Source organism: Otolemur garnettii, unplaced genomic scaffold (assembly GCF_000181295.1).
Source record: "Otolemur garnettii isolate 467f Iridium unplaced genomic scaffold, OtoGar3 scaffold00066, whole genome shotgun sequence".
In the NCBI taxonomy this organism is placed as follows: Eukaryota; Metazoa; Chordata; class Mammalia; order Primates; family Galagidae; genus Otolemur; species Otolemur garnettii.
In genome coordinates, this window is record NW_003852461.1 from 8,547,326 (window position 1) to 8,559,011 (window position 11,686).

The following is an 11,686-nucleotide window of genomic DNA, read 5'->3' on the forward strand; positions in this document are numbered from 1 at the left end:
TCCTGGGCTCAAGCGAGTCTTCTGCCTCAGCCTCCCAAGTAGCTGGGACCACAGGCACCCGCCACAATGCCTGGCTATTTTTTAGTTGCAGCTGTCATTGTTGTTTTGGTGGGCCCGGGCTGGATTTGAACCTGCCACCTTAGGTGTATGTGGCTGGTGCCTTAGCCACTTGAGCCACAGGCGCTGAGCCAGGATGTAAATTCAACATTGATACATTGACACTGCTAAGTTGTCCTGAAAGACTGTACAAATTTATAGTCCTACCTATTTTTCCATGACATCTGGAGTATAAGGTATTATTAATCTCTAATAAATTAATGAACGTCAGATTGACCTTTGATAGTAAAAATGGCATCTTATTATTTTAGCTTGCATTCTTTGATGTAGAGAGGTTGATGTGTTAATGACGCCCGGGCCGCTCTTGCAGTCTTCTGGGGCTGCATGTTGCTACCTAAGAAGACGGGGTCTCTGTGACTGCCCTTCTGTCACTCCCGTCACTGGGTGTCATTTATTGGATGGCTGTCGAGGTTGCAGGGTTGAGACGCGGAGCAGAGCAGAAGTGTTCCTGAGATGCAGTATTCAGCACTGCTTTGGGTAGTTCCCATTGAACTCAGTGATATTTGAATGGACTACCTGGATCTTTTATCAATACAGTGACATCCCTTACTGACTTTTTTTTTTTTTGGAGACAGTCTCACTTTGTTGCCTTCAGTAGAGTGCTGTAGCGTCATAGCTCACAGCAACCTCAAGCTCTTGGGCTCATGTGATTATCTTGCTTCAAGTTTCCCAAGAAGCTGGGGCTACAAGGGCCTGCCATAATGCTGGGGTATTTTTAGAGACTCAATCAATCCAAGTGCTGGGATTATAGGTGTAAGCAGCCATGCCTGGCTTCCTTATTGACTTTATTTTTATTTATTTACTTATTTAGAGACAGAGTCTCATTATGTTGCCCTGAGTAGAGTGCCGTAGCATCACAGCTCACAGCAACCTCCAGTTCTTAGGCCCAAGCTATTCTCTTGCCTCAGCCTCCCAAGTAGCTGGGACTACGGGTACCCACCACTCTGCCAGGCTATTTTTTGTTGCAGTTGCCACTGCTGGTTTAGTTGGCCGGGGCCGGGTTCGAACCTGCCACCTTCAGTATATGGGGCTGGTGCCCTACCCACTGAGCCACAGGCACCTCTCTAAAGTCTCCATCTTTTTTAATAGATGAATAGTATTTCATGGTATACATCTGTTGCAGCTTGTTAATCCATTCCTGGGTTGGTAGGCATTTAACTTGTTTTTGCATTGTAAATTGAGCTGCAATAAACAATCTAGTGCAAATGTACTTAGGATAAAATAATTTTTTTCAGTGAATTTTGACAAATGCATACATCTGTGTAAGCAGGGGCGCAGGCTGCATGTGGATTTTTTGAGACCTGTTTCGCTTATCCGTGGTGTTGGATATTGTGGAAATTATGCAAGGACCTTTGCTCATCCACTTTTGTTAGTGTTTATTTAATGTGTGACCCAACATTGCCTCTTCCAATGTGCCGCAGAGTAGAAAAAAAAGGCTGTGCTCTGTTCGGCAGCACATGTACTAAAATCGGAAAGATACAAAGGAGATTAGCGTAGTCTCTGTGCAAGGACGACACACAACGTCATGAAGCATTCTATATTTATAAAGAAAAAAAAAGCGGGACACTCTGGGATCAGTATCCCTTCAAAACAGACCATTTCCATCATTCCACCAAACTCCCTTGATCCCTTTCCCAGTGTAGGAAAATATCTTTACTTTCTGCCCTACTAAGTTCTTGACTGGGGCCCCTGTGATAAAAGATAGATTAATAAGAGAAAAGCATATACATGTTTTAAAGTTTAATGTGATACACGAGTCTTCATAAGGAAATGAAGACCCAAAGAAACAGTTAGATCTGAGCATTTTAACATTAGGTTTGATGAAGAGCGGGGAGTTGTGGGAAAATGTGACAGTGCAGAGACGGATGTGAGCGTAGAGTTGGGACGGAGAGAAACTTGGTCAGGCCTGTTTGTTCACATCCCTGCTGGTGTCCCTCTGTCTTTGGAAACAGCTGCTCCTATCCTCTGGGTGTAGGGAGGGCACCTCTCTCATGAGGATGTTACGACCTGCACCTGCTGTTTCACAGGTACCTTCAGCTTAAAATACTCAGCATGCCAAGGTGCCATGTTCTGGAGTAGCAGGTCCTAAACCTTGTTACCAGTTAGCTCCCTTCCACCCTACCCAGATAAATTAATATGTAGTTAGAGATTAGTTTTGTCAGTTCTTGAACTTCACATGAATGGAATCGTATAGTTTGTATCTTTTTGGGGGGTGAGGTTTCTTTTTCTCAACATACCATTTTTGAGATTTATCCTTGTTTTGTGTATTTGTCATTTTGTGGGTCTTTCCTTTCTTTCTTTCTTTTTTTTTTTGAGACAGAGCCTCAAGCTGTCCCCTTGGGTAGAGTGCTGCGGCATCACAGCTCACAGCAACCTTCAACTCCTGGGCTTCAGTGATTCTTTTGCCCCTGCCTCCCAAGTAGCTGGGACCACAGGCGCCTGCCACAACCACGGCTATTTTTTGGTTGCAGCCATCATTCTTGTTTGGCAGGCCTGGGCTGGATTTGAACCCACCAGCTCAGGCACATGTGGCTGGTGCCTTAGCCGCTTGAGCTACAGGCACCGAGTCTTTTCCTTTATTTCTAAATATTATATTTATCTAACATTATTTGTTTACTTATCTATTATTAGACATTTGGGTTTTTCTAGTTTGGGACTTTTATAAATAAAAATTCTGAGCCAGGCGAGTGGATTGTCCTAGCTCATAGGTTCGAGACTAGCCTGAGTCAGAGCAAAACCCTGTCTCTGAAAATAGCTGGGCATTGTGGCAGATGCCTGTAATCCCAGCCTCTTGGAAAATTGAGGCAAGAGAATCACTTGAGCCCAAGTTTGAGGTTGCTGTGAGCTATGATGCTATAGCACTCTACTGAGGGTGACAAAGTGAGATTCTGTGAGCTTTCACATACAGGGTTTTTTGTGAGCATAAATTTTCTTCAAATTGTATATAAACCCAGCACATTGTACTCTGTGATTGTATTAATGTACACAGCTATGATTTAATAAAAAAAGAAACAAAATTTTTCTGGTGCCGAGCATAAGTTTTTATTTCTCTTGGCTAAGCAGGTATGAGTGAAAGTGTTGAGTCAGACAGTAAGTATATTTTTAACTTTAAGAAATCACTAAACGATTTTCCGAAGGGGCTGTGCTATTTTGTATTCCGACTAGCATCATAGGACGGTTCCAGTAGCTTCAGGGGCTTGTCTGTGACACTTAGTGTCCCCTGTTCTGTTTGTTAATTTTAGTCATCTTAGTGGGTCTGTAGCAGCATCTGATTATTGTTTTAATTTGAATTTCATAGAGTGGAGTCTTTTGATGGAGAACGTGCTGGGGGTTTTCTTTAATGTTTGTATAGGACTATAGACATGTGTGTTGTCTTTTGTCTTATTTTATTTAATTGTACTTTATCTTGTTTTTAATTTTTTTAGTTGACACGTAATAATTTTACATATTTATGAAGCACATAGCGGCGTTTTGACACAGAGATTAGAGCAGGGTAATTAGCATAGCCATCATCTCAGACATCACTTATTTGTGTTGTATTTTTACATTTTTCTCTAGGTTTCTTTAAAAAGTGATTGAAGAGAAGAATTCAAAATGCCTGAAAATCCTGCTACAGGTACACTAGACTCGTAATTCTAGCATTAAGTTAATTAATGATTTAAAAAGGGAATGTAGGATGGGATTTAACTTTGACCCCAACTGTCCTCCTTCCCCCAAGACAAATTGCAGGTGCTGCAGGTCCTCGATCGCCTGAAAGGGAAGCTGCAGGAGAAGGGAGACACGTCGCAGAATGAGAAGCTGTCTCTGTTTTACGAGACCCTGAGGAGCCCTCTCTTCAACCAGATCCTCACCCTGCAGCAGTCCATCAAGCAGCTGAAGGGGCAGGCGAGTTGCTCAGCCTGGGGTCACACGCTGTATTCTGGCCAGCAAGGAGAGACAGAAATTAAGGATTCTGGCTCGGCACCTGTGGCTCAAGTGGCTAAGGCGCCAGCCATGTACACCCATGGTGGCGGGTTCAAATCCAGCCGGGCCCGTCAAACGACGACGGCTGCAACCAAAAAATAGCCGGGCGTTGTGGCGGGTGCCTGTGGTCCCAGCTACTTGGGAGGCTGAGGCAAGAGACTCGCTTGAGCCTAGGAGTTGGAGGTTGCTGTGAGCTGTGATGTCACAGCACTCTACCCAGGGGGACAGCTTGAGGCTCTGTCTCAAAAAAAAAAAAAGAAAAAAAAGAAATTAAGGATTCTGAGTTCACAAAGAGACTGTATAGGAACTTGTAACCTGTGGGCAACATTGGCATGGATGATTTAAAAATGTTGATAATTTCGTTTGGCTTTAGAATATGATTTTGGGGTGGTGCCTGTGGCTTGGTGAGTAGGGTGCCGGCCCCATATATCAAGGTGGCCCAAATTGCAACAAAAAATAGCTGGGCATTCCAACCCTGCCCCAACCAAATTGCAACAAAAAATAGCTGGGCATTGTGGCGGGCTACTTGGGAGGCTGAGGCAAGACAATCACCTAAGCCTAAGAGCTGGAGGTTGCTGTGAGCTGTGACATCACTACAGAGGGCGACAAAGTGAGACTCTAAAAAAAAAGATTCAGAATATGGTTTTGTACTTGGCTCATGTGCAGTGGCTCATGCCTATAATGCTAGCACTTTGAGAGGATCACTTGAGCCTAGCAGTTTAAGACCAACCTGGGCAATGTAGCAAAACTCTACAAAAACAAAAAAAACTATCTGAGGGCGGTGCCTGTGGCTCAAAGGAGTAGGGCGCCAGCCCTATATACCAGAGGTGGTGGGATCAAACCTAGCCTGGCCAAAAACTGGAAAAAAAAAAAAAAATATCTGAGTGTGGTGCTTGTAGTCCCAGCTACTTGGGCGGCTGAGGTTGGAGGATTGCCTGAAGTCCACAGTCTGAGGCTGGAACTATAATTGCCCCACTGCACTCCAGCCTGGTTGACAGAGTAAGACCCTGTCATTCATTCATTAATAAAAAAGTAAGTAAAAATCAGATACTTTGAGAATTCTCAACATTTTCTTCAAAGTTATAAAATAATGCTTAATATAAATACTGTACATTTTCCCTCTGAGGGCTTATCTGGCAAAAAGTGATCTTGCCTCTGTAACACATCATTCCTACATCTCTTAGTTTTCTAATCATCACGGATGTTCTGATGAGAAGCTCCTTGAAGGTTCCGTTCTTGGTGTTTAATACTCCTCTGTGTTTCCTCTGGTGCACAGACCTTATGGCCAGGACTCTGCAGGCTCTGAATAGACACCTAAGAGTGATGCACATTCATAGTTTTAACTCTCCTGTTGAGTTCTGTGTTTTGGGGTTGACCACCCAAGGGACTATAACAAACTGGCCAGCATACTGAGGTGGTCAGCATAAGGAACTGGGCCTACTCTATTGATGTGTACATATGGTGCGGGTCCAGTCTGTGAATTTTTTCCTTTAGGCTAGAATTCTTTTTTTCTTTTTTTTGAGACAGGGTTTCCCTCTGTTGCCCAGGCTGAAGTACAGTGCCACGATCACAGCTCACTGCAACCACGAACCCCTGGGCTCAAGCAAGTAGCTCATTCTCCTTCATGCCTCTTTAGTAGCTGGGACTATAAGTGCTCACCACCACATCTACCTCATTTTTTTTTGCAGTTTTTGGCCAGGGCTGGGTTTGAACCCACCACCTCTGGCATATGGGGTTGGCCCCCTACTCCTTTGAGCCACAGGCGCCACCCCACATCTGGGTCATTTAAAAAAAAAAAAATTATAGAGACAAAAGTCTTGCTATGTTGCCTAGACTGGTCTCAAACTCCTGGGCTCAAGCTGGCCTCCAACTTTGGCTTCCCAAAGTGTGCATGAGCCACCATGCCCAGCCTAGACCGTTCCCCATACTGAAGGTTAGCTCTCTGTACTCCCTGGTCATAGAATTGATCCCATATTGCCATAGAATTGATCCCATATTGCCATAGTGAATCCTGTTGATAGTAACTGAAATTAGCAAAGGCCAGGAAAACTCTGATAGTCTTACCAAACTGAGTTGATTTACCTAACAGTAAGAATCCTCTATATTTGTGTAGTTTGTGCTTGTTATATGCATGGTTACATTTTATTTTATTTTATTTTGAGACGGAGCCTCAAGCCGTCCCCCTTGGTAGAGTGCCGTGGCATCACTTACAGCAATCTCCAACTCCTGGGCTCAAGCGAGTCTCCTGCCTCCACCTCCCAAGTAGCTGGGACCACAGGCGCCCACCACAACCCCCGGCTATTTTTTTGGTTGCAGCCATCATTGTTGTTTGGCGGGCCCGGGCTGGGGATTCGAACCCGCCACCTTGGGTGTATGTGGCTGGCGCCTTAGCCATCTGAGCCACAAGTGCTGAGCCCATGGTTATATTTTATTCATTGAACTGTAAAGTCCCAGTAGCTAAAGAATATTCATTTTTTTTTCTATGAGGTCTTAATAACACTTATTCTTTTTTTTGGCCAGGGCTGGGTTTGAACCCGCCACCTCCGGCATACTGGGCCAGCACCCTACTCCTTTGAGCCACAGGCGCTGCCCAATAACACTTAATCCTAATGTTACCTTGATTCTACTATGTTAACAGTAACAATGTTTTAAGATTCTTACTCTCCGTGGTTACAGGATTCTCCTTTCTACTGACATTTAAGTGGGTCTGCGAGTCTCTAGCTGCACATTTGGGCACATTACTTAATCCTCGTGTGCTTCAGTTTGCACATTCACAAAATAGAGTTCTGATACCTCATCAGACTGTTGTAAGGATTAAATGATAACACACGTAAGAGTCTCAGTCCTTACTTAGCTCCTAGCAAGCGCTCAGTAACTACCATCGTTGCTGTCCGTGCCCCACCCTCTTTTGTGGCCCCCCACATGGAGACATACAGATCAGTGCGGAGGAGTTTTGTGTCTCACATGTTATAGGACTCGGTGTATCTGTGCGTACTTAGTGTAGTGAGATGTCAGTGTAGCTGCTGTTAATTGGGGTGGTGGCAAAAGATAAGAAACAAGAACAGATTTTAAGCTGTTGAACATTTTTGTGTCATGCTAAGTTAGAAACAATTTCTAGTCTTGTGAACACACAGATTAGTTTTTTACATATATATTTTTTACACGTAAATCATTCATGTAACGGGCAAAATGTAATATTTAATAAGTAGAAATAATTCCTTCTTTGCAGATTTCTGTCAGTGATTCCTTTGTTTCTCCCTCTAACAGCTCAGCCATGTGCCCTCAGACTGTTCGACCAACTTTGATTTTTCGAGGAAAGGTTTGTTGGTGTTCACCGATGGTTCCAGTAGTAATGGGAAGGCCAGCAGGTCCTCTAATAACTTGACCGTATCTGGGTTATTTCCTTGGACCCCAAAGCTGGGAAATGAGGACTTCAACTCAATCATTCAACAGATGGCTCAGGTAGTTACACCTTGTCATGGTTAATACTTAGTTTCATTTTTCGTGTTTTAGGTTAAATAAGAAAACCATATTCATTCTTTTTGCCATAAAATGTGTTACCCTTTCTTACTCATGTTTTCATATTGCTAGGAAGAATTGAATCCATTTTTTAACTTGTGTATCAGAAACTCACTGGGTTAAAATAAAATAAGGAAAGTATCTACATTTATGGTAAGGAGAATTTTTAGATGGTGATTCCAACTAGACACATTTCTATTCCTTTTTTTTTCTTTTTTTGAGACAGAGTCTTACTGTGTTTCCCTCTGTAGAGTGCTCTAGCATCACAGCTCACAGCAGGCTCTAACTCTGGGCTTAAGCGATTCTCTTGTGCCAAGCGATGTCTCTATTCTTATAAGGAAAGATATTTATTTACTTATTTATTTTGAGACAGAATCTCAAACTGTCACTCTGGGTAGAGTGCTGTGGCGATTCTCTTGCCTCAGCCTCACAAGTAGCTGGGACCACAGGTGCCTGCCACAACGCCTGGCTATTTTTTGTTGTTGTTGTTGCAGTGGTCATTGTGGTTTAGCAGGCATGAGCCGGGTTCAAACCCACCAGCCCTGGTGTATGTGGCCGGTACCCTAACCACTGAGAGGGCGCCACCCAGGGAAAGATATTCTTATTGATTCTGATGACAGGAGGAAAATTATCTATCAGAAGCAATAAACAATTGAAACTGGTTTTAATTTTCTCTCAAAACAGAATTAATGGGAGTTAGAACTGATACACTTTGGGAGGTCCAGAAGAACATTTGGAAGGGTATTTCATTTATAACCCTAATACCTATTAAATTTAAATAATAGAAAATTGAATTTTTACATATGTCTTTTTGTTCACCTCACTAAATACTGAGTGCTTTTAAAAATGAAACTTGAATTTAAAAGTTAAAAATGACCTGTTTAAGGCTCGGCGCCTATAGCTCTAGTGGCTAGGGCACCAGCCACATACACTGGAGCTGGCAGGTTTGAATCTGGCCCGGGCCTGCCAAACAACAATGTCAACTGCTACCAAAATAGCCAGGCATTGTGGCAGGCGCCTATAGTCCCAGCTACTTGGGAGGCTGAGGCAAGAGAATCTCTTAAGCCCAAGAGCTGGAGGTTGCTGTGAGCTGTGATTTCACAGTACTCTACCAAGGGGGACATAGTGAGACTCTGTCTCAAAAAATAAAAAATTCTTTTGCATCAACAATATTTAGGGAAATTTAACATAAAAAGTAATTTAGAATTTAATGTGGGAATAGGCATTTTTCTTAGGATTTTTTTTTTTTTTTTGGAGACAGGAGCCTTAAGCTGTCCTCCTAGGCAGAGTGCCATGGCATCTCAGCTCACAGCAACCTCCAAATCCTGGGCTCAAGCGAGTCTCCTGCCTCAGCCTCCCAAGTAGCTGGGACCACAGGCACCCACCCCAACGCCCGGCTATTTTTTTGGTTGCAGCCGTCATTGTTGTTTGGTGACCCGGGGTGGATTTGAACCAGCCACCTTAGGTGTACGTGGCTAGCGCCTTAGCCACTTGAACCACAGGCGCTGAGCCAGGATTTTTTTTTTTTTTTTTTGGCAGTTTTTGGCCGGGGCCAGGTATGAACCTGCTGCCTCTGGTATGTGGGTCCAGCTGCCCTACTCCTTTGAGCCACAGGCGCTGCCCTTTTCTTAGGAGTTTTCATCTAGCTTGAGTCATCTCAGAACACGAATGAAGTGTGAAAGTGACTGAGTCCCTGCGGTGGCAGAACACTGCACCCTCTCTTACATTCTACTGAAAATAATCATGTGAGAGGATTTCCAAGAATAATTCATTCCTGGAATGCTGAGTTTCTGTGGTTCCAGAGAGACGCCTTAGGAGAAGCTGCTTTTGTGCTGAGTGATCTCAGCTCTGCAGGAAGCACCTGTTGTTTAAATGCACATCGCTGACTTTTTAAAAATCCCCTGTACCTAGGGCCGGCAAATTGAATACATAGATATAGAACGACCTTCCACTGGTGGCCTTGGGTTCAGTGTGGTGGCCCTTAGGAGGCAGAACGTGGGGGAAGTGGATATCTTCGTGAAGGAGGTGCAGCCGGGGAGCGCGGCAGCCAGGTAAGGACCATGTCCCTTCTGCTCATTTTTTCTGATAACTGAGAGTGAGAAGTCAGTAATTAAAAAGTAACGGTAGTAGCTCACACCCTGTTTAACTCTTCCTTTGTGTCTGTCAGGCCTTTTTGGGTGTTCTGGCATTCATAGAACCTCTAGAAGTTCAGCTGTGTTAAGTGTCGAGAACCTGTGAACTCAGGCCATCCACCTGCCTCGGCCTCCTGGGTGCTCGGATCTCAGGTGTGAGCCACCTCGCCCAGCCTGGATTTATTATTCTTAGTGTCAGTTAAGAGGTCCCTCACGTCGGCTCAGCGCCTGTGGCTCAAGTGGCTAAGGCGCCAGCCACATACACCTAAGGTGGCGGGTTCGAATCCCCAGCCCGGGCCCGCCAAACAACAATGACGGCTGCAACCAAAAAATGGCCGGGCGTTGTGGCGGGTGCCTGTAGTCCCAGCTACTTGGGAGGCTGAGGCAGGAGACTTGCTTGAGCCCAGGAGTTGGAGGTTGCTGTGAGCGTGATGCCATGGCACTCTACCCAGCGGGACAGCTTGAGGCTCCGTCTCAAAAAAAAAAAAAAGAAAAAAAAAGAGATCCCTCAAGTCTGCCTCATTCCCCCACATTGTGCCTGCTCTTACTTTTTAAGGGGTATGTTTAAGCCTTTTGTGTCTATTTGGTTTGTGGTCTTGGGTTTGTTATTTGTTTAATAATTATGTAATTTTAATGTGCCTGCTAGAACATTAGCAATACTGGCAACATAGTATTATAAAAATTCTCGGTAGTGTAGTTTTGAATTCACATTCTCCATTCATGAGGGATTAATTCTAGTCTCCCCAGCTCAAAATTCAGACATGGATGTCTTGACTTCGTGCCTTCCTTTTGCCATTGAGCAAAACGTTTTCTTAGGTGTGCTCTGTGGAACCACAGCCGTGGTCAGAGGTGTCTGGGGAACTCTGGCCTGTTCGTGTACATAGTTAGGGTGGTCGTGTAAGTCACCATCCAGGTCGGTGCAGGTTTGGGAGTAACTGGGGTGCTATTTACAGTGAAACAGAGCCCACTGGGGGCTCAGGCATATAATCTAGCACTCTGGGAGGCTGAGGCAGGAGGATTGCCTGGGATCAGGAGTTCATGACTGTTCTGAGCAAGAGTGAGACTTCGTCTCTCTTAAAAATGGAAATTAGCTGGGCACAGTGGCTCGCACCTATAGTCCTAGCAACTTGGGAGAGGCTAGAAGATTGCTAGAGGTAAGGAGTTTGAGATTGCCATGAGCTATCATGAAGCCCCTGCACTCCAGCCTGGGTGACAGAGTGAGACCCTGTCCCCACAAAAAAGAAAAGAAAGAAAAGAAACAGAGACAGGGCAGCACCTGTGGCTCAAAGGAGTAAGGCGCTGGCCCCATATGCCGGAGGTGGTGGGTTCCAACCCAGCCCGGCCCGGGCCAAAAACTGCAAAAAAAAAAGAAACAGAGACAGCAGCCATAAAGTAGGACTGTTTTTAGATGATGCATGTTAAAGCTGACTTACAGTCCCTAAACACTGACTTGCTAAAGACTAAATTCTCTTGAAAGAAAAGCCGATTTAACTTTGGCTAACTTTTCTCTTTAATATTTTAATCTTACTTTTTTTAGCTACTATTGTGATATAATTCACATGACATGAGTGTCACCATTTTATTTATTTGAGACGGAATCTCAGTATGTTACCCTCAATAGAGAGCAGCTCATGGCAACCTCTAACTCTAGGGCTTAAGTGATTCTCTTGCCTCAGCCTCCCACGTAGCTGGGAATACAGACACCCACCACAACGCCCAGCAATTTTTTTTGTTTTTGTTATCGTTGTAGTTTAGCAGTCTGGGGCCAGGTTTGAACCCACAACTCCCAGTGCATGTGGCTGGTGCCCTAACCACTGAGCTACGGGCGCCCAGCCAGCTTCACCATTTTTTTTTTTTGAGACAGAGCCTCAAGTTGTCCCCCTGGGTAGAGTGCTGTGGCATCACAGCTCACAGCAACCTCCAACTCCTGGGTTCAAGTGAGTCTCCTGCCTCAG

The 11,686-nt window shown here is 44.5% G+C and overlaps 1 protein-coding gene and 1 non-coding gene across 2 annotated transcripts in view; both read left to right on the forward strand.

The window, feature by feature from the left end:
• PATJ (PATJ, crumbs cell polarity complex component) overlaps positions 1-11,686 on the forward strand; it is a 379,729-nt gene that overhangs the window by 15,076 nt on the left and 352,967 nt on the right. The window contains exons 2-5 of the mRNA XM_023515102.1: positions 3,676-3,733; positions 3,836-4,002; positions 7,348-7,542; positions 9,511-9,650. Of these exons, the coding sequence (XP_023370870.1) occupies positions 3,712-3,733; positions 3,836-4,002; positions 7,348-7,542; positions 9,511-9,650 (524 nt within the window). The 5' untranslated portion in view covers positions 3,676-3,711. The remainder of the gene's footprint in view (positions 1-3,675; positions 3,734-3,835; positions 4,003-7,347; positions 7,543-9,510; positions 9,651-11,686) is intronic.
• LOC111726459 lies at positions 1,556-1,662 on the forward strand. Its single transcript, XR_002774224.1, has one exon. It is a non-coding gene; the product is annotated as a U6 spliceosomal RNA (small nuclear RNA).